Raw genomic sequence first — 23705 nt, forward strand, 5'->3', positions numbered from 1 at the left:
GTTTATCTTCATTTATTCCTATTTTAATAGCTTTTGCTGAATGTGGCCCATACCAAGTGTCAGGATATTGGATCAGGCCCACCATAGAAAATGAGTTTGACACCCCTGAGGTAGACAATGTCAACCGGATTCCCCTATCCACCAACCTAACAACTTCTTTACAAACTCAAGCTAGTTTGTAAGACATGACCTTTTTTTACTGGAATCCGTGTTCAGTATCTCTAATGGCTTCTTCCCTTACCCCATGATCGAAAACAGCATCTCTCGGGATCCCTTCAAGTATCTTCCCGGTGATCGAGGTCACATTGATGGGCCTTCAGTTCCCGAGCTCTGATTTGTGCCTAATTTGCAAAATGGAAACTACGTGTGCTGCCTTCCATCTCAGGGAACAACCCATGACTCTACTGAGCTGTTGGAGATATGGGCAAGGGGCTGACAGAGCACCCGTCCCATCTCTTTAAACACCCTTGGGTGGATAACATCCGCACCTTACACCTGTCAAGATTAACCTGCACGGTGACTTTGCTGTCAGTGAAGAGAGATGAAAAAGACCAAAGTGCCGTTTGCCCCTCTCAGTGTGGCCCTGAAGGACTGTGTCCAGGCTGAAGTTCTCCCCCCATACAATCCTCCCCCCAGATTGTCCTCTCTGAGCTCCAGCCAGGTGATGCTAAATACTCGGGCGGGAAAGTCAAAAATCTACAGAAATGTGTTGAAAGCAACTCTAATTTATTTATATATATCCTAAATATCAAATTCCAATCCAGTTACAGGAGTTATTAACATCAGCGGAAACAAACCCCTACTTTCAGAATGAACACGATTCAGCCCGGGATGTGATTAACAGCAGCAATAACAGCAGAATCCCACCCCTGCAGTCACTTGTGATCTCGCTTGTGTGTCAGCAGGTGGGATGATCGAGTGAATCCCTCCCCACACTCTGAGCAGGTGAACGGCCTCTCCACAATGTGAACTCGCTGGTGTGAGAGTAGGCTGGATGTCTCAGTGAATTCCTTCCCACAATCGGAGCAGGTGCACAGCCTCTCCCCAGTGTGAACTCGCTGGTGTTTCAGCAGGTTGGATGACTGAGTGAATCCCTTCCCACACTCAGAGCAGGTGAACGGCCTCTCCCCAGTGTGACCTCGCTGGTGTATCAGCAGGTTGGATGACTGAGTGAATCCCTTCCCACACTCAGAGCACGTGAACGGCCTCTCCCCAGTGTGACCTCGCTGGTGTATCAGCAGGTTGGATGACTCAGTGAATCCCTTCCCACACTCAGAGCAGGTGAACGGCCTCTCCCCAGTGTGAACTCGCTGGTGTGTCAGCAGGTGGGATGATGTAGTGAATCCCTTCCCACACTCAGAGCAGGTGAACGGCCTCTCTCCAGTGTGAACTCGCTGGTGTGTCAGCAGGTGGGATGATGCAGTGAATCCCTTCCCACACTCAGAGCAGGTGAACGGCCTCTCCCCAGTGTGAACTCGCTGGTGTTCCAGCAGGCTGGATGACCGAGTGAATCCCTTCCCGCAGTCGGAACAGGTGAACGGCCTCTCCCCAGTGTGAACTCGCTGGTGTATCAGCAGGTTGGATGACTGAGTGAATCTTTTCCCACATTCAGAGCAGGTGAACGGCCTCTCCCCAGTGTGAACTCGCTGGTGTCTCAGCAGGTCGGAAGATGTAGTGAATCCCTTCCTGCAGTCGGAGCAGGTGAACGGCCTCTCCCCAGTGTGACCCCGCCGATGTGTTTCCAGCTGGGACGGGCATTTGAAACGTTTCCCACAATCCCCACATTTACACAGTTTCTCCCCAGTGTGACTGCGCTTGTGTCTCTCCAGGTTGGATGATAGGCTGAAGCCTTGTCCACACACAGAGCATGTGTATCGTTTCTCCCCGCTGTGAACAGTGTTTTCTGCTTCCATGGTCAAAGGCCGATGATATTCAGGTCCCGATGATTCGAGTGGCCGTCAGATCTTAATGTGATGTTTGGTTTGAGCCTCCGGTCGACAAATCCTCCCCGTTTAATACCCTGTAAAATGAATTTCAAACAGGAAAAAGGTTGGGTGAAAGAAAACCCACAAAAACACTAAGGCAGGTTGTGAAATTGAGCTGAATGAACCTGGCTATTTGTGCGGCCATCAGCAGAAAAAAAGTGACCATGACAGCTGTCGGATTGTCATAAAAACCCAACTGGTCACTGATGTCCTTCAGGGACGGGAACCCACCACCTGGTCTGGGCCTACACAAGACTCTGGCCTCGATGGATAGAGGGAGAGGTGGGTGGGGTGAAGGGGAGGGACTTTATACATCTGCAACTCGACCAGAACATTGACAGAACCTCCCAAACCCACAATCTCTCCCACTTAGATGGACCAAGGCACCAGGTGCTTGGGAAATCCATCACCTCCAAGTTCCCCTCCAAGTCTCCCACCATCCTGACTTGGGCATATATCACCGTTCCTACATTGTCACTGGGTGAAAATCCTGGAACTCCTCACCTAACAGCATTGTGGGAGGACCGTCACCACACGGACTGCAGCGGTTTGAGAAGAAGGCCCACCATCACCTTGTCAAGGGGCAAATGGAAATTGGAAATATATTCTGGCCTTACTAGCGACACCCACATCCCAAGAATGGATTAAAACAAATCTATACATTGAAAGCCTCTACAGATGTACTTGTTCCTAAACCAATACTCTTCCACATTGTGCGGAACCTAGTGTCTGTTTCGCAACCTAATCTCCCCTAGAATCCACCGCCGTTGACAGTCTCTCATCGGAAATTGTTGGGTACCCGACTGGGCTCAGAGGTACTGGGGATTAAACCCAGCAGCTTCTAACCCCCCTCCCCCGCCCTCACCCCTCCCTCTCCACTCCAGCTCAAACTGATGCAACAAACAGACCCACACAGGAGGACAGGGAGCGACTTCCGCATCCAGCGCCCACCCTGATACAGAGCGGCTCTGGATTGGTTGCTCTGTGCTTCCAGTATCGATGCACTTAAGATCAGCAAATGAGGGAGAAGGGAAGAGGCTTATTCTAATAGAGTTAGAAACATAGAATCAGAGAATGGTTACAGCATGGAAGTAGACCATTTGGCCCATCGAGCCCGTGCCAGTTCTCTGCAAGAGCACCTCAGCCAGTTCCACTCCCCCGCTCTTACCCCACAGCCCTGCAACTGTTTTTCTTTCAGGCACTTATCCAACTCCCTTTTGAAAGCCGTGATTGAGTCTGCCTCCACCACCCTTTCAGGCCGTGCATTCCAGATATTAACCACTCGCTATGCAAAAAGGTTTTTTCTTGTGTCGCCTTTGGTTCTTTTGCCCATCACCTTAAATCTGTGTCCTCTGGTCCTCAACCATTCAATAAGATCATGGCTGATCCGATCATGGACTCAGTTCCACTTCCCTGCCCACTCCACATAAACCTTTACTCCCATATCGCTCAAAAATCTGTCTATCTCCACCTTAAATATATTCAATGACCCAGCCTCCACAGCTCTCCGGGGCAGAGAATTCCACAGATTTACAACACTCAAGAGAAGAAATTCCCCCTCATCTAAGTTTTAAATGGGCAACCCCTTATTCTGAAACTATGCCCCCTGGTTCAAGATTCCCCTATGAGTGGAAACATCCTCTCTGCATCTACCTTGTCAAGCCCCCTCAGTATCTTTTATGTTTCAATAAGATCACTTCTCATTCTTCTGAACTCCAATGTGTATAGGCCCAAACTACTCAACCTTTCTTCATAGGTCAACCCCCTCATCTCAGGAATCAACCTAGTGAACCTTCTCTGAACTGCCTCCAATGAAAGTATATCCTTCCTTAAACACTGAGACCAAAACTGAACGCAGTACTCCAGGTGTGGCCTCATCAATACCCTGTACAGTTGTAGCAGGACTTCTCTGCTTTTATACTCTAACCCCCTTGCAACTCCAGCTTCTTCAGTCTGTCCAGGTAACTGAAGTCCCTCATCCCTGGAATCATTCTCGTAAATCTTTTCTGCATCCTCTCTAAGGCCTTCACATTATTCCTAAAGTGTGTTGCCCACAATTGGGCACAATACTCCAGTTGAGGCCGAACCAGTGCTTTGTACAAGTTCATCATAATATCCACACTTTCGTACTCTATACTTCTATTTATAAACAGAGATACTGTCTAATGTAATATAAACAGGGACAGGGTCTGGTGTAATATAAACAGGGACAGGGTCTAATGTAATATAAACAGAGGCAGGATCCAGTGTAATATAAACAGGGACAGGGTCTAGTGTAATATAAACAGGGACAGAGTCTAGTGGAATATAAACAAAAACAGGGTCTAGTGTAATATAAACAGAGACAGGGTCGAATGTAATATAAACCGAGACAAGGTCTTGTGTAATTATAAACAGTGACAGGGTCTAGTGTAATATTTAAAATTATTCCCGGTGACATGAGCTAGTGAGTACAGAAATAGGAAGATAGAGCAGATGACTGCGTGACTGGAGAGATGGTGCAGGAGGGAGGGCTTTAGATTCCTGACGCATTGGGACCACTTCTAGGGGAGGTGGGACATGTCCAAACCGGACGAGTTGCATCTCAACAGAGCCAGGACTAACATCCTCGCGGGGGCGTTTGCTAGTGCTGTTGGGGAGGGATGAAACCAGCTTGGCAGGGGGATGGGCACCTGAAAATAGATTCATTAGGGAGGGAAGTAAAGCTGGAATTAGAAAGCAAAAATGTAGAAAGTGAGTTTGAAGGACAGAGGAAAAAAGCAGGAAAAAAGGGTAAAAAAACAAATTTAAAAGCTCTCTGTCTAAATGCACATAACATTCATAACAAAATAGATGAGTTGACGGCACAAATAGATACAAATGGTTATGATCTGATAGCCGTTACAGAGATGTGGTTGCAATGTGACCAGGATTGGGAACTGAATATTCAGGGGTATTTGACAATTCGGAAGAACAGACAGAAAGGAAAAGGAGGTGGGGTAGCTCTGTTAATAAAGGATGGGATCAGTGCATTAGTGAGAAATTATATTTGCTCAGAGGATCAAGATATTGAATCAGTTTGGGTGGAGATAAGGAATAATAAAGGGAAAAAGTCACTGGTGGGCGTAGTCTATAGGCCCCCTAACAGTAGCTACACTGTTGGACGGAGTATAAATCAAGAAATAATGGAGGCTTGCAATAAAGGAACGGCAATAATTATGGGTGATTTTAAACTTCATGTTGATTGGACAAGGCAAATTGGTCAGGGTAGTCTTGAGGAGGTGTTCATAGAGTGTATCCGGGATAGTTTCCTTGAACAGTACATTGCAGAACCAACCAGGGATCAGGCTATCTTAGATCTAGTACTGTGTAATGAGGCAGGATTAATAAATGATGTCGTAGTAAAAGATCCTCTCGGAATGAGTGACCATAATATGGTTTGTTGTAGGGCACTTCCAAAGGCAAAGATACCTGCTGAATATATGTATGTATGTATGTGTAAAATGGCAGCCAGATATAAAATGGCTGCCAGGGATTCCGCAAAGCACGAGGGGAATTCAGCTAACCAGCTTGACTAAATTTCTGGGTAGCTGATGACACTGCAGTTCCGTGTACAGGAACACTGGAAAGGGCGAGCTCAGCAGAATGCCTCTAATCAGCAACCACCAGACAAGATGTCCTAGCAGAATACTGAACAAAGGAATTCCTGTAACTGGGTTAAGATAAGGTTAGGTGCAGGCAGAACCCAAGGACAGCAGAGATAAGCGGGTCTGGAGAATATCATGAGGCCATGAGTAAGCCCCAGTTAAACATGAAATGATCACGCAGTACCCTGGTGCCTGGGGGCCAATGCCATTGGCCCAAAAAAACCGATTTGTAATTTATAATAGTTATGCTTGGATTGTGTCCAACCGACATGGGCTGAGTAATTGTAATAAACTGTTGTAAAACATATAAATATCGATGAATTTCTTTGTTCGGCGGAGAGCAGTGCCTGAAGTAACCCAGAGCTTTCTCCCCGCCGGTGTAATAAAGACCGTTTTGATGTTTGGAACCAACCCAGGGTGACGAGTGATTCTTCCAGGATTTCGCTCGCGCTAACAGGTTGAATTTCAAATTCAGTTGGAGGGTGAGAAAGTTGGTTCTCAAACCAGAGTCCTAAGCTAAATTAAAGGAGCCTACAATGGTATGAGGGCAGAGTTGGCAAAAGTGAACTGGGAAAATAGACTAAAGAATGGGACAGCTGATGAGCAGTGGCAGGCATTTAAGGAGATATTTCATAAACTGCAACAAAAATATATTCCAATGAGAAGGAAAGACTGTAAGAGAAGGGATAACCATCCGTGGCTAACTAAGGAAATAAGGAAGGTATCAAATTGAAAACAAAGGCATACAGTGTGGCCAAGACTAGTGGGAGGCTAGAGATTTATGAAATGTTTAAAAAGCCAGCAGAGAACAACTAAAAAAATGATTGCGAGGGAAGATAGATTATAAAAGTAAACTAGCACAAAATATAAAAACAGATAGTAAGAGTCCTTCATGGTAGAAGACACTAAAAACATCCCAATGGTGGATAATCAAGGGGCTATAGGTAGGGAGGAACGTAATACAATCACTATCACTAATGACGTAGTACTAGATCAAATAATGGGATTAAAGGCGGACAAGTCCCCTGGACCTGATGGCTTGCATCCTAGGGTCTTAAGAGAAGTGGCTGCAGAGATAGTGAATGCATTGGTTGTAATAAACGTGTCCTTTTCAGAATGGCAGGCAGTGATCAGTGGGGTGCCGCAGGGTTCAGTGCTGGGATCCCAGCTATTTACAATATACATCAATGATTTAGATGAAGGAATTGAATGTAATATATTCAAGTTTGCAGATGACACTAAGCTGCGAGGCGGTGTGAGCTGTGAGGAGGATGCTAAGAGGCTGCAGGGTGACTTGGATAGGTTAGGTGAGTGGGAAAATGCATGGCAGATGCAGTATAATGTGGATAAATGGGAGGTTATCCACTTTGGTGGCAAAAACAGGAAGACAGAATATTATCTAAATGGTGACAGATTAGAAAAAGGGGAGGTGCAACGAGACCTGGGTGTCATGGTACATCAGTCATTGAAGTTTGGCATGCAGGTACGGCAGGCGGTGAAGAAGGCAAATGGAATGTTGGCCTTCATAGCGAGAGAATTTGAGTATAGGAGCAGGGTGGTCTTACTGCAGTTGTACAGAGCCTTGGTGAGACCACACCTGGAATATTGTGTTCAGTTTTGGTCTCCTAATCTGAGGAAGGACATTCTTGCTATTGAGGGAGTACAACGAAGGTTCACCAGATTGATTCCCGGGATGGCAGGACTGACATATGAGGAGAGACTGGATCAACTGGGCTTGTATCCACTGGAGTTTAGAAGAAAGAGAGGGGATCTCAGAGAAACATATAAAATTCTGATGGGATTGCGCAGGTTAGAGACAGGAAGAATGTTCCTGTTGCTGGGGAGTTCCAGAACCAGGACTCACAGTCTAAGAATAAGGGGTAAGCCATTTAGGACCGAGATGAGGAGAAACTTCTTCACTCGGAGAGTGGTTAATCTGTGGAATTCTCTACCGCAGAAAGTTGTTGAGGCTAGTTCGTTAGATATATTCAAAAGGGAGTTAGATATGGCCCTTATGACCAAAGGGATCAAGGGATATGGAGAAAAAGCAGGAAAGGGGTATTGATGTTCAATGATCAGCCATGATCTTATTGAATGACGGTGCAGGCTCGAAGGGCCGAATGGTCTGCTCCTGCATCTAATTTCTATGTTTCTATGTATAATCTACCAAAATTTCCTGGATTCTAGGGCAGTCCCAACAGGTTGGAAAATCGCAAATGTAACGCCCCTATTTGAAAAAGGAGGCAGACAAAAAGCAGGACACTATATACCAGTTAACCTAACATCTCTCATTGGGAAAATGCTGCAGTCCATTATTAAGGAAGCAGTAGTAGGACATTTGGAAAAGCATGATTCAATCAAGCAGATTCAGCATGGTTTTATGAAAGGGAAATCATGTTTGACAAATTCACTGGAGTTCTTTGAGGATGTAATGAGCAGGGTGGATAAGGGGTAAGCAGTGGATGTGGTGTGTTTGGATTTCCAGAAGGCATTCAATAAGGCGCCACATAAGAGGTTACTGCACAAGATAAAAGCTCACATGGTTGGGGGTAATATATTAGCATGGATAGAGGATTGACTAAACAGAAAACAGAGAGTCGGGATAAATGGGTCATTTTCCTGTTGGCAAATATGACTAGTATGAATCGGTGCTGGGTCCTCAACTATTTACAATCTATATTAATGACTTGGATGAAGGGGCCAAGTTTGCTGTTGATACAAAAATTGTGAGGACTCAAAGGAATATAGACAGGTTAAATGAGTGGGCAAACATTTGGCAGATGGAGTATAATGTGGGAAAATGTGAGGTTATCCAATTTAGCAGAAATAATAGAAAAGCAAATTATAATTTAAATGGAGAAAAATTGAAAAGAGCTGCATTAGAGAGCGACCTGGGAGTCCTTGTGCATGAAAACACAAAAAGTTAGTATGCAGATACAGCAAGTAATCAGGAAGGCAAATGGAATGTTGGCCTTTATTGCAAGGGGGATAGAGTACAAAAGCAGGGACGTCTTGCTACAACTGTACATGGTACTGGTGAGGCCACACCTGGAGTACTGTGTGCAGTTTTGATCTCCGTATTTAAGGAAGGACATACTTGCATTGGAGGCAGTTCAGAGAAGGTTCACTAGATTGATTCAGATGAGGGGGTTGACTTATGAAGATAGGTTGAGTAGGTTGGCCTATACACATTGGAGTTCAGAAGAATGAGAGGTGATCTTATTGAAACTTAATGATAATGAGGGGGCTCGACAAGGTGGATGCAGAGAGGATATTTCCACTCATAGGGGAAACCAAAACTAGAGGACATCATCTTAAAATAAGGGGCCGCCCATTTAAAACTGAGATGAGGAGGAATTTCTTCTCTCAGGGAGTTGTAAATCTGTGGAATTCTCTGCCCCAGAGAGCTGTGGAGGCTGGGTCATTGAATATATTTAAGGTGGAGATAGACAGATTTTTGAGCGATAAGGGAGTAAAGGGTTATGGAGAGCGGGCAGGGAAGTGGAGCTAAGTCTATGATCAGGCCAGCCATGATCTTATTGAATGGCGGAGTAGGCTCGAAGGGCAAAATGACCTACTCCTGCTCCTATTTCTTATGTTCTTATGTAATTGTGTAAACATAAACCGTAAGCTCAGAACTGAGCATTGCCTTTAGGGGAGATGGTGAGAAATCCGAGGTGTGGAGACTGAGAATAAAATATCTCAGCCATTTCTTTCCCCATGAGGACCCGGTTGGAAACAGACACTGACATAATTCACTTTGTTCCTGTACCAAGATGGCTACACACGCGCTGTGCTACACACTGAATCAAGATGGCGGAGCGCTGAACCTACTTTCCTGCACCAAAATGGCCGCCGTTAGCCTGGGTTTGCGAGCGGGAGAAAGCCCCGAAGATGCAACCGCCGATATTGCGGTTATTATTCCGGGATGGCGGCGGGCACCGGTTGTTTATGAAGCCTCCTCAGCTCCCCGCTGATCCATTGCTCCCCTCCAACCCGCTGAAAATGACAATTCTGAGCAGCCAATTCGAAACGTGTCTCTTCCGCCATTACACGGATCGCGCATGCTCCAAACCCAGCCTCGATCCGCGCCTGCGCACTGACTTCCTGTGTCTCGGTGCGGCACATTCTCCCCGCGGGGCATGCTGACCAAAAGCGCCGCCATTGCCAGTCTGAATTTGTGACTGGAGCAGGATTTACTGTGATTGCATTGGACACTGAACCATGTTCATTCTGGCAGTTATTGCTTGTTTTTGATGATCTTAATAACCCCTATATATGAGCTAGGGATTAATATTGTGTATAAATATGAAATAAATCAGCGTTGTTTCAAACAGTGTGTCGAATATTTGAAGCAAAAGAGAGAAAGAAGAAAAGTAAAAGTGGAGGGCAGAGAAACCCAAGGCAAAAATCAAAAAAGGCCACATTGCAGCACAATTCTAAAGGGGCAAAGTGTGTTAAAAAGACAAGCCTGAAGGCTCTGCGCCTCAATGCAAGGAGTATTCGTAATAAGGTGGACGAATTAACTGCGAAGGCAGCAATTAACGAATATGATATAATTGGCATCACGGAGTCATGGCTCCAGGGTGACCAAAGCTGGGAACTCAACATCCAGGGATATTCAGCATTCAGGAAGGATAGACAGAAAGGAAATGGAGCTGGGGTAGCGTTGCTGGTTGAAGAAGAAATTAACGCAATAGTAAGGAAGGACATTAGTTTGGATGATGTCGAATCTGTATGGGTGAAGCTGCGGAATACCAAAGGGCAGAACATGCTAGTGGGAGTTGTGAACAGACCACCAAACAGTAGGAGTGAGGTCGGGGACAGCATCAAACAAGAAATTAGGGATGCATGCAATAAAGGTACAGCAGTTATCATGGGCGACTTTAATCTACATATAGATTGGACTAACCAAACTGGTAGCAATACAGTGGAGGAGGATTTCCTGGAGTGTATTACAGATGGTTTTCTCGACCAATATATTGAGGAACCAACTAAAGGGCTGGACTTCCTCGACTGGGTAATGTGTAATGAGAAAGGACTAATTAGCAATCCTGTTGTGCGAGGGCCCTTGGGGAAGGGTGACCATAATATGGTAGAATTCTTTATCAAGATGGAGAGTGACAAAGTTAATTCAGAGACGAGGGTCCTGAACTTAAGAAAAGGTAACTTCGATGGTATGAGACGTAAATTGGCTAGAATAGACTGGCTAATGATACTTAAAGGGTTGATGGTGGATAGGCAATGGCAAACATTTAAAGATCATATGGATGAACTTCAACAATTGTACATCCCTGTCTGGTGTAAAAATAAAACGGAGAAGGTGGCTCAACCGTGGCTAACAAGGGAAATTAAGGATAGTGTTAAATCCAAGAAAGAGGCATATAAATTGGCCAGAAAAAGCAACAAACCCGAGGACTGGGAGAAATTTAAGAATCCAGCAGAGGAGACAAAGTGTTAAATTAGGAGGGGGAAAATAGAGTAGAGTGGAAGCTTGCTGGGAACATAAACACTGACTGCAAAAGCTTCTATAGATATGTGAGGAGAAAAAGATTAGTGAAGACAAACGTAGGTTTCCTAGCAGTCAGCTTCAGGTGAATTTATAATGGGGAACAAAGAAATGGCAGACCAATTGAACAAATACTTTGGTTCTGTCTTCACGAAGGAAAACACAAATAACCTTCCGGAAATACCAGCTGACAGAGGATCTAGTGAGAAGGAAGAACTGAAGGAAATCTTTATTAGGTGGGCAATTATGTTAGGGAAATTGATAGGATTGAAGGCCGATAAATCCCTGGGGCCTGATAGTCTGCATACCAGAGTAATTAAGGAAGTGCACTTGAAATAGTGGATGCATTGGTGATCATTTTCCAACAGTCTATCGACACTGGATCAGTTCCTATGGACTGGAGGGTAGCTAATGTAACACCACGTTAAAAAAAAAAAGAATGGAGAGAGAAAACAGGGAATTATAGACCGGTTAGCCTGACATCAGTAGTGGGGAAAATGTTGTAATCAATTATTAAAGAAATAATAGCAGCGCATTTGGAAAGCAGTGACAGGATTGGTCCAAGTCAGCATGGATTTATGAAAGGGAAATCATGCTTGAGAAATCTTCTAGAATTTTTTGAGGATGTAACTCGTAGAGTGGACAAGGGAGAACCAGTGGATGTGGTGTATTTGGACTTTCAAAAGGCTTTTGACAAGGTCCCACACAAGACATTTGTGTGCAAAATTAAATCACATGGTATTGGGGGATATGTACTGACGTGGATAGAGAACTAGTTGGCAGACAGGAAGCAGAGAGTCGGGATTAATGGGTCCTTTCCAGAATGGCAGGCAGTGACTAGTGGGGTGCTGCAAGGCTCATTGCTGGGACCCCAGGGGACATAATCTAAGGATAAGGGGTAAGCCATTTAGGACTGAGCTGAGGAGAAACTTCTTCATTCAGAGAGTTGTTAACCTGTGGAATTATTTGCCGCAGAGAGTTGTTGATGCTAGTTCATTGGATATAGTCAAGAGGGAGTTAGATATGGCCCTTGCGGCTAAAGGGATCAAGGGGTATGGAGAGAAAGCAGGAAAGGGGTACTGAGGTGAAGGATCACCCATGATCTTATTGAATGGTGATGCAGGCTCAAAGGACCGAATGGACTACTCCTGCATCTATTTTCTATGTTTCCATGTTTCTCCGTGATCAGAGGAGAGTAGTTGATTTTCTGTTACCGACTGTTCAATTTTAGTGCTTTTTCTTACTCTAACTTATATCACTTCTCACCTAGTTCGCCTTCTATCATATCAAACCTCAAACTTGTTCCGTTTGAGTACATGACTTGTGGTTGTAGTGGACTTAACTGCAGTGCCTCACTGTAAACTCAGCGGAAATCCTTTGAACCATCCCTTTATTGGACTGTCTTGCATAATATTTGAAATCCGTTACTTTCTGTATCAGTTAACCTATTTTTGGAACCGATTTCATTTTAAAAACTCGTCCACACATTTTGCACGTGATAGCCTGTGAAATATTTTAATATTTGTAATTGTCATTGTCACAAACTCCGTTCCTGAGCCACCGACTCCATCTTCTGTCTGATGCTCAACCAGACTATTCGCAACCTTGGTGTCATACTTGACCCCGAAATTAGTTTTTGACCACATATCCTATGCGCAGCATAACTAAGATTGCTTAATCCACCTCTGAAACATCGCCCGTCTACACTCTTGCCTCAGGTCATCCACGGCTGAAGCCATCATCCATGCCTTTGTCACCTCTGGACATGACGATTCTAACGCACTCCTCCCACATTCTACCCGACATAAACTAGAGTTGATCCAAAACTTGGCTGCCCATGCCCTAACTCACAACAAGTCAAGCTCACCCATCACCCTTGTGCTCGCTGACCTGCATTGCCTTCTGGTTAAGCAGTCAGTGGGTGTGGTCTAGTCATGGGTGGAGATTTCTCTGTATCTGACCCGTGTTGTACATGTCCTGGGAGTACTTGAGGCAGAGTAGAGGAAGATATACTCTGTGTCTAACCTGTACTGTACCTGCCTGGGGAGTGTTTGATGGGACTGTGTAGACGGAGCTTTACTCTGTATCTAACCCATGCTGTACGTGCCCTGGGAGTATTTGGGATATTGTAGACTGAGATTTACTCTGTATCAACCCTGGTATTGTTTGGGATAGGATGGAGTGAGATTTACTCTGTATCTAAGCCGTGCAGTACCAGTAGCCATGAAATCAGTAGTAGAGAAAATGCTGGAATCTATTATTAAACACGTGGTAACAGGGCACTTCGGAAGTAATAACAGGATTGGACAGAATCAACACGGATTTATGAAGGGGAAATTGTACTTGACAAATCTGATAGTGTTTTTTTGAGGTTGTTGTTGGTGTTTCGGGCAGCGGGTAAAGCCCCTTTGGAATTTTGCATTCCTTACTGCCACTTGATCGGCTCACGCTTTTCCCACAGACAAGAGACAAACATTTCTCTTTCCACATTCAAAGGCCGATGATATTCATGTTGCGGTGGATTGAGTGACTGTCAGATCTTGGTGATGTTTGGTGTGAGTTTCCCATCTACAAATCTTCCCTTTCTAATCCCCTGTAAAAGGAGTTTACAAAAATCATCACTGAGGACAGGATAGAAATTCAGAACAGTCAATTCTAGTTTCTATGGTACACACATTCCTCTCTGGTGTCCCCACAGCTGTAAATCCCTATCACACACATTATCCCTACTCCCCATGCTAAATTACAAACCCATTACATCATCTCCAACATTTTTTCCTTCTTGATGGGGGAGATAGGGAGAGAATAAAGGGAAATCCAAACCCGATAGTCCGTACATCCGGGTCCCGAGACCAGTTTCCACCAGTTTGACGGAGCGCGCTCGAAGGACACGTGTCATGGGACAACGGCCTGATTGACGGGAGCTTCCGACCAATGGGGAGCGAGTGGAGCGGCCTGGAGCAGCGAGCCAGCGGGTCCTCCAACCAACAATCGGGCAGCCCGAGGGGCGGGACTTGAGCCGCTGATTGTCTGAGCTGCAGCGCACGACTTTGTGCAGTCCCTTATTCAGTGCCTGGGGCCAGGGGAGGCTGGGGGCCTTTATTGCCCTTAGTGGACACAAGGCTCTGGGGCTCACAACCCACTGGCTCACATTTTAATATAGACATTTTAAATTCATCAATAAAAGGGACAGGGTCTCTAATTAAGAACATAACATAAGAAATAGGAGCAGGAGTCGGCCACCTGGCCCCTCGAGCTTGCTCCGCCATTCAATAAGATCATGGCTGATCTGATCATGGACTCAGCTCCACTTCCCTGCCCACTCCCCATAATCTTTTACTCCCTTATCACTCAAAAATCTGTCTATCTCCACCTTAAATATATTCAATGACCCCGTCTCCACAGCTCTCTGGGATGGAGAATTCCACAGATTTACAACCCTCAGAAGAAATTCCTCCTAATCTCAGTTTTAAATGGGTGGCCCCTTATTCTAAGACTATGTCCCCCAATTTTAGTTTCCCCTATGAATGGAAATATCCTCTCTGCATCCACCTTGTCGAGCCCCCTTCATATCATATGTTTCGATAAGATCACCTCTCATTCTTCTAAACTCCAATGGGTATAGGCCCAACCTACTCAACCTACCTTCATAAGTCAACCCTCTCATCTCCAGAATCAACCTAGTGAGCCTTCACTGAACAGCCTCCAATGTAAGTATAATCCTTAAATACGAAGCCCAAAACTGTACGCAGTACTCCAGGTGTGGCCTCACCAATACCATGTACAGTTGTAGCAGGACTTCTCTGCTTTTATACTCTATCCCCCTTGCAATAAAGACCAACATTCCATTTGCCTGCCTGATCACTTGCTGTACCTGCATACTAACTTTACGTTTCATGCACAAGGACCCCAGGTCCCTCTGTACTGCAGCACTCTACAATTTAAATGGAGAAAAATTGCAATGTGCTTTTCTATTTTTTCTGCCAAAGTGGACAACCTCACATTGTACCACGTTGTATTCCACCTGCCAAATGTTTGCCCACTCACTCAGCCTGTCTATATCTCTTTGCAGATTTCATGTGTCTCCTCTCCTCACAATTTGCTCTCCCATCCTTTTTGTATCATCAGCAAATTGGCTACATTACATTCGGTCCCTTCATCCAAGTCATTAATATAGATTGTAAATAGTTGAGGCCCCAGCACCGATCCCTGCAGCACCCCACGAGTTACCATTTGCCAACCGGAAAATAATCCATTTATTTCGACTCTCTGTTTTCTGTTCGTTAGCCAATCCTCAATCCATGATAACCCCGGGAACTTCTATCTTGTGCAGTAACCTTTTACATGGCACGTTATCAAATGCCTTCTGGAAATCCAAATACACTGGTTCCCCCTTATCCACCCTGCTCGTTACATCCTCAAAGAACACCAGCAAATTTGTCAAACATGATTTCCCCTTCATAAACCCATGCTGACTCTGCTTGATTGAATTATGCTTTTCCAAATGTCCTGCTACTGCTTGCTTAATAATGGACTCCCAACATTTTCCGAACGACAGATGTTAGGCTAACTGGTCTATATTTCCTGCTTTTTGTCTGCCTCCTTTTTTAAATAGGGCGTTACATTTGTGGTTTTCCAATCCGTTGGGACCTCCCCAGAATCCAGGGAATTTTGGTAGATTACAACCAATGCCGCCACTATCTCTGCAGCCACTTCTTTTAGGACCCTACAATGCAAGCCATCAGGTCCAAGAGACTTGTCCGCCTTTAGTCCCATTATTTTACCGAGTACTACTACTTTAGTGATAGTTCCTCCCTCCCAGTGCGAAAGTGGTGAAGGGAGTGAATGATGAAGGTGGTGGGTGGGGTGCCAATCAAGCGGCTGCTTTATCCTGAATGGTGTCGAGCATCTTGAGTGGTGCTGCAGCTGCACTCATCCAGGTACATGGAGAGTATTCCATCACATTCCTGACTTGTACCTTGTAGATGGTGGAAATGATTTGGGGCATCAGGTGATTGAAAGTGATTTGACCAATTGAGGGTAAGGAAAGAAGCATACATTAAGTAGATAAACAACAGGGTAGGGCATGATAAGGGAGAATACAAAGGAGATCAGGAGAGAAGTAAAAAAAAAAAAAAATTAGGAAGGCAAAGAGGAAATATGAAGTGAAATTATCAAGGAACATAAAACAAAATTAAATATTTTACAGGAAGGTAATAGAAAAGGAAGGTTGGGTGAGAATAGGGCCACTAAAGGATAGACAGGCAAGGCCACAAGTAACGATAGCGGGATGGCAGAAATATTAAATCATTATTTTGCTTCGGTATTTAGATAGAACAGGTGGACATGACATGAGTAATGAGAAGTGCATTTAAAATAAAGAAAGGGGATACATTAAATAAACTAATCAAACTCAGGATAAAATCCCTGGCATCCACGTATTTTAAAAGAATCTAAGGAAGAGATATCAGAGACATTACTGCACATATTTAATAATTCTTCAGAAAAAGGTGTATTGCCAGAGGACTGGCAAACAGCTAACGGAGTACCTATATTTAAGGAGGAGAATAGAACATGTCTAGATAATTACAGACTAGTCAGCTTAACATCGGTGGTTGGAAAAATAATGGAATCCCTACTAAAGGAGAAAATAGAACGTCTAGAAATAAAAAGTATAATAATGAATAGTCAGCATGGATTTCAAAAAAGGGAAAACTCTGCTTGACCAAACTTATTGAATATTTTAAAGTAGTAACAGAGAGAGTAGACAATGGTAATGGAGTAGGTTTAATTTATCTAGATTTTTGAAAGGCCTTCGATAAGGTACCCCATAATAGACTAATGAATAAGGTCAGACAATAGAATGTCACGTGACAAGTGGCAAAATGGGATGCAAGCTGGCTGCAAGACAGAATGCAGAGAGTGGCTGTAAAGGGTAGCTATTCACAGTGGCAGATGGTGGGTAATGGTCTTCCACAAGGATCAGGGCTGGGACCACTGCTGTTCACATTAACCATTTAGACTTTGAAATCAAAAACACAATTTCTAAATTTGCGGATGGTACCAAATTTGGGGGGGGGGGGGGGGGGGAAAAGAGTGAATACTGAGAAATGCGACAAATTACAGGAGGACATTAATTAACTTGCAGAATGGGCAAATAATTGGCAAATGAAGTTCAACACATAAATGCGAGGTAGTACATTTTGGTAGGAAGAATAGGAAGGTCACTTATTACTTGGAAGGTGCAAGTCTGGGTGGGGTAGAGGAAAAAAGGGATCTTGGAGTACAGATACACCAATCACTAAAAGTTGTGCCACAGGTTAGCAAGGCCATAAAAAAGCAAACCAAGCACTAGGCTTTATTTCTAGAGGGATAGAATTGAAAAGTAGGGCCATTATGCTGAACCTGTATCAAACCTTGGTTAGACCATATTTGCAGAGTACTGCGTGCAGTTCTGGTCACCAGATTATAAAAAGGATATAGAGGCACTGGAGAGGGCGCAGAGAAGATTTACAAGGACGATACAAGAAATGCGATATTAATATCAGGACAAGCATAAGAGGGAGAAGGGAGCAGAGGATTATGTTGTTAGATTTAGATGAGGAAAGACAGGAGGAGGTGCGAGTGGAGCATAAACGCTAGCACGGACTAGTTGTGCCGAAAGGCCTGTTTCTGTGCCGTACATCCTGTGTAAAATCAGTTGTGAATAACCTTGTGCATTAATTTTCCAGTTTTATGCCATGAAAGAATCCACAGGTTAACAGGTTAATTATTTACATCAGTTTTTCTTACTAATGAATTGAATAGATTGGTCGATTGGTTTTACAATAGTCATGATTATTATTTGATAATTGCATTAAGTCCTGCATCAAACATTACATGCTTTCATTTCATTTATCTTCTTATTTGAAGTCCATATGAATAATATTTACGTGTACTCTTGTCTGGTATAACATAAGAAATAGGAGCAGGAGTAGGCCATACGGCCCCTTGAGCCTGCTCCACCATTCAATATCATGGCTGATCTGATCATGGACTCGGGTCCACCTCCCTGCCCGCTCCCCATAACCCCTTATTCCCTTATCGTTTAAGGAACTGTCTATTTCTGTCTTAAATGTATTCAATATCCCAGCTTCCACAGCTCTCTGAGGCAGTGAGTTTAGGGTGTAAATGAGGGGATACATTTTTGCACAGCGAGTTATGGTGATCTGGAGTGCCCTGCCTGAAAGGGTGGTGGAAGCAGATTCAATAGAGAATTGGATAAATTGTTGACTAGGAGACATTCACAGGGCTCTGGAGTAAGAGCAGGGGAGTGAGACTAATGGGACAGCTCTTTCAAAGAGCCAGCACAGGCACGATGGACCGAATGGCCTCCTCGTGTGTTGTGTTTTTCTACGATTCTAGGTGCTGACAGCAGAGTCGGGGCTCTGTTAAAATTAGAAGGATTAAAATGTGAATTTTAAAATAAATTCTTAGCTGGACCAACTGTTTTAACCTCACTTCATAATGGTGCAGTTGATACAAAGCTGAAGTGGAGTCAAACTCTCTCCTGGCCCACGGTCAATGGAAACTATTGATCTTCAAAGTTACTCTGCACATCTCCCCTCGCCATCAATCTCAAACTACTTTGCATCAACACAGTATGTGGCATGACTGTCCCAATCACACTGAGCCAGGACATACTGAGTTAAGTCATGCAGAATCAGCTGAACTATGAACAGAAGTACTGAGCTTTCTATACTTCAACAACATTAGATTCACAGTAAGATTCCTGCCCTCCTCCAGCTCACAAGATATCCTGAAATTTAAATAAAATGCAAAGTCAGGCAACACCAAGTTTCCTACTGGGAAGGAGAGCAGGGGAGTTCTCCCCAGTATCCTGGGTCAATATTTATCCTTCAACCAACATCACTAAAACAGATGAGCTGGTCATTGTCACATTGCTGTTTGTGGGATCCTGCTGTGCGCAAATTGGCTGCTGCCATTCCTACTTTACAACACTGACTACGCTTCAAAAGTACTTCATTGGCTGTAAAGCACTTTGGGATGTCCTGAGCTTGTGAAAAACACGATATAGTCTTTCTTTCTACGGGATTAACACACACCATTATTGCAGCATGACATGTCCTCTGTTAGAAACTGTCAGACACAAGTCAGCGACAGTGTGTGACTGAGATAGTCCTGATACAGCATCATTTCCTGTTGTTGCTGACTCCATCATTTCTTACCCATACTCCAGCTACGAGCAGATTCTTCACACTACAAGTCTAATTTAAGCACACACATACACACCTTACAATAGATGACAGCCCTCCTCACAAAAACAGAAGATCCCACGCACAGATTGTCTTTAACCCATGACTAAGATTACCCTCCATTATATTATGGGGATTATTTGCATCCCTCCTCCACCTCACCATTTCCCCTCCTCATCCCATCCCCCTTCCCCAATGTACATTGGGCCCATACGCTCCGGAGTTAAGAAGAAAGAGAGGTGTTCTCATTGAAACACAAGATTCTGAGGGAGATTGACAGGGTAGATGCTGAGAGGTTGTTTCCCCTGTCTGGAGAGTCTAGAACCAGGGGACATAGTCTCAGGATAAGCGGTCGGTCATTTGAGACCGAAATGAGGAGAAATTTCTTCGCTGAGAGGGATTTGAATCTTTGGAATTCTCTAACCCAAAGGGCTATGGATGCCGAGTCTCTGAGTATATTTAAGGCTGAGATTGATAGATTTTTGGACTCTGGGGGAAATCAAGGGATATGGGGATTGGGCGGGGAAGTAGAGTTAAGGTCAAAGATTAACCATGATCTTATTGAACGGGGGCGCAGGCTCGAATGGTAAGGAGGGTGGGGGGGGGGGGACCCTGATAATAAAGGATGACAATAAAGAATAATAAAGAACCTAGTTTCCCCTTAATTGCATCTATGCTATTCTCCTCAACAACTCCATGCGGCAGCGAATTCCACATTCTCAACACTCTCTGGGTAAAGAAGTTATCCTCTTAAAACTGTGCCTTCATAGAGTGTGACAGGAGGGAGGTAATTGCACCAAGACTTGCCCCCAACTCCTCCTGTCTATGTTTCCGTATTACCAATTTGTTTTTTTTAAGACTCCGAAGGTAATGGGTTTAAGTCCTGCTCCAGAACCTTGAGCACAAAATCTAGGCTGACACACCAATGCAGTGCTGAGGGAGCACTGCACTGTCGGAGGTGCCGTCTTTCGGATAAACTCTTAAACTGAGCGCCCGTCTACCCCCTCAGGTGGATGTAAAAGATCTCATGGCACTATTTTGAAAAGCAGGGGAAGTTATCCACAATGCCCTGGCCAATATTTATCTCTCAACCAACATCAACAAATACATATTATTTGGTCGCTGTTTGTGGGAGCTTGCCGTGTGCAGATTGACGGCCATGTTTCCCACATTACAACCACAAGTACACTTCAAAAGTAGTTCCAGATCACAACAACTCGCTGTGTTTAAAAAAAAGTTTCATTTCACCCCACTTCTTTATTGAATTGGTGTCAACACTGAGCCACATGAGGAGATATTAAGACAGGTGACCAAAAGCTGCGAAAAGTGGTAGGTTTTAAGGAGCGCTTTAAAGGAGAGGGGTAGAGAGGCAGAGAGGCTTAGGGAGAGAATCCAGAGCTCAGGGTACAGGCAGCTGAAGGCACGGCTGCGTTTTGTTAATTTAAAAATTATACGTTATATTGTGCCCATTCCAAATAACAGACTTGGCAGGTACGTAATTAGGTGCATTTCCTTCCAATAGATTAAACATTCGATCTGTCCCCTCTGCAGCACATCCTGTACCCACTAGCCAGGACTGTGGCTCACTCACTAGGCAGCAGACCCTGTCATTGCAAACACAATTTCAATGAGTTTCCCCTCTGTAACGATCCACAACAAAATTAAACACGTTTTATATATAGTACAGACTGGAGCAAACACATCCCCCCCCCACTCCTCTTCAATCTCCCCTCCCCTCATCCCAGCCCTCACCTCCCAACCCCCCCCTCATCCCAGCCCTCACCTCCCATCCCCCCCTTACCCCAGCTCTCACCTCCCATCCCCCCCTTACCCCGGCCCTCACCTCCCATCCCCCCCTTACCCCAGCCCTCACCTCCCATCCCCCTCTTACCCCAGCCCTCACCTCCCATCCCCCCTTACCCCAGCCCTCACCCACCACCCCCACTTACCCCAGCCCTCACCCCCCATCACCCCAGCCCCCACCTCCCATCCACCCCTCATCCACCCCTTACCCCAGCCCCCACCTCCCATCCACCCCTTACCCCAGCCCCCACCTCCCATCCACCCCTTACCCCAGCCCTCACCCACCATCCCCCCCTTACCCCAGCCCTCGTCCACCATCCCTCCCTTACCCCAGCCCTCACTCCAACCCTCATCCCCCCCATCCTAACCCTCCCATTCCCCCCAGTCCTCACACCCACCCCCCCTTACCCCAGCCCTCACTCCAACCCTCATCCCCCCATCCTAACCCTCCAATTTCCCCCTCCTCCTCATCCCCCATTCCCCCCAGTCCTCACCACCATCCCCCAGCCCTCGCCCCCCATACCCCAACCCTCACCTTCATCCCCCTTACCCCGGCCCTCACCCCCCATATAAACATAGAAAATAGGTGCAGCGAGTAGGCCATTCGGCCCTTCGAGCCTGCACCGCCATTCAATGAGTTCATGGCTTTACATGCAACTTCAGTACCCCATTCCTGCTTGCTCGCCATACCCCTTGATCCCCCCAGTAGTAAGGACTACATCTAACTCCTTTTTGAATATATTTAGTGAATTTGCCTCAACTACTTTCTGTGGTAGAGAATTCCACAGGTTCACCACTCTCTGGGTGGAGAAGTTTCTCCTCATCTCGGTCCTAAATGGCTTACCCCTTATCCTTAGACTGTGACCCCTGGACTTCCCCAACATTGGAAACATTCTTCCTGCATCTAACCTGTCGAAACCCATCAGAATTTTAAACGTTTCTATGAGATCCCCTCTCATTCTTCTGAACTCCAGTAATACAAGCCCAGTTGATACAGTCTTTCTTGATATGTCAGTCCCGCCATCCCGGGAATCAGTCTGGTGAACCTTCGCTGCACTCCCTCAATAGCAAGAATGTCCTTCCTCAGGTTAGGAGACCAAAACTGTTCACAATACTCCAGGTGTGGTCTCACCAAGGCCCTGTACAACTGTAGCAACACCTCCCTGCCCCTGTACTCAAATCCCCTTGCTATGAAGGCAAACATGCCATTTACTTTCTTAACCACCTGCTTTATCTGCATGCCAATCTTCAATGACTGATGTACCATGACACCCAGGTCTCGTTGCACCTCCCCTTTTCTTAATCTGTCACCATTCAGATAATAGTCTGTCTCTGTTTTTACCACCAAAGTGGATAACCTCACATTTATCCACATTATACTTTATCTGCCATACATTTGCCCACTCACCTAACCTATCCAAGTCATTCTGCAGCCTCATAGCATCCTCCTCACAGCTCACACTGCCACCCAACTCAGTGTCATCTGCAAATTTGAAGAGACTACATTTAATCCCCTCATCTAAATCATTAATGTACAATGTAAACAGCTGGGGCCCCAGCACAGAACCTTGTGGTACCCAACTAGTCACTGCCTGCCATTCTGAAAAGTCCCCATTTACTCCTACTCTTTGCTTCCTGTCTGACAACCAGTTCTCAATCCATATCAGCACACTACCCCCAATCCCATGTGCTTTAACTTTGTACATTAATCTCTTGTGTGGGACCTTGTCGAAAGCCTTCTGAAAGTCCAAATACATCACATCAACTGGTTCTCCCTTGTCCACTCTACTAGAACCATCCTCAAAAAATTCCAGATTTGTCAAGCATGATTTCCCTTTCATAAATCCATGCTGACTTGGACATATGTCACCTCTTTCCAAATGCGCTGCTATGACATCCTTAATAATTGATTCCATCATTTTACCCACTACTGAGGTCAGGCTGACCGGTCTATAATTCCCTGTTTTCTCTCTCCCTCCTTTTTTAAAAAGTGAGGTTACATTGGCTACCCTCCACTCCATAGGAACTGATCCAGAGTCTATGGAATGATGGAAAATGACTGTCAGTGCATCCGCTATTTCCACCTTCTTAAGTACTCTGGGATGCAGTCCATCAGGCCCTGAGGAATTATCGGCCTTCAATCCCATCAATTTCCCCAACACAATTTCCCGACTAATAAGGAATTCCCTCAGTTCCTCCTTCTTACTCGACCTTCTGACCCCTTTCATATCCGGAAGGTTTTTTGTGTCCTCCTTAGTGAATACCGAACTAAAGTACTTGTTCAATTGGTCTGCCATTTCTTTGTTCCCAGTTATGACTTCCCCTGATTGTGACTGCAGGGTACCTACGTTTGTCTTTACTAACCTTTTTCTCTTCACATATCTATATCCCCCCACCCCCCGGAGCATAAAACCAGGCGACCGCTCTCAGCCGCTCCCACCGGCTCCAACTCACCGACACAAGAGCCCAGCGCAGCGTCACTGGCGCCCGGCCCAAACACACTGCTCGACCTCCGAGTCCCACTGAG

At 45.2% G+C, this 23705-nt stretch overlaps 1 protein-coding gene across 1 annotated transcript; it reads right to left on the reverse strand.

The window, feature by feature from the left end:
- Positions 1-742: 742 nt before the first annotated feature.
- Positions 743-23705, reverse strand: LOC139274130 (zinc finger protein 432-like). The gene is made up of 3 exons (XM_070891173.1): positions 23633-23705; positions 1422-2020; positions 743-1370 (listed from the first exon to the last, which is right to left on the reverse strand). The coding sequence occupies exons 2-3, from the start codon at positions 1911-1913 to the stop codon at positions 876-878; spliced, it is 987 nt and encodes a 328-aa protein (XP_070747274.1). The 5' UTR covers positions 1914-2020; positions 23633-23705; the 3' UTR covers positions 743-875.

Source organism: Pristiophorus japonicus, chromosome 9, assembly GCF_044704955.1.
Source record: "Pristiophorus japonicus isolate sPriJap1 chromosome 9, sPriJap1.hap1, whole genome shotgun sequence".
NCBI lineage: Eukaryota > Metazoa > Chordata > Chondrichthyes > Pristiophoridae > Pristiophorus > Pristiophorus japonicus.

What these genes read in the sequence shown, in the direction of transcription:
- LOC139274130 (XM_070891173.1), bottom strand. Translation starts at nt 1,913, where the DNA reads ATGGAAGCAGAAAACACTGTTCACAGCGGGGAGAAACGATACACATGC. An exon ending in AGTGTGGGAAGGGATTCACT is followed by an intron (nt 1,371 to 1,421) that starts GCATCATCCCAC and finishes GGAGAGAGGCCG; the next exon opens with TTCACCTGCTCTGAGTGTGG.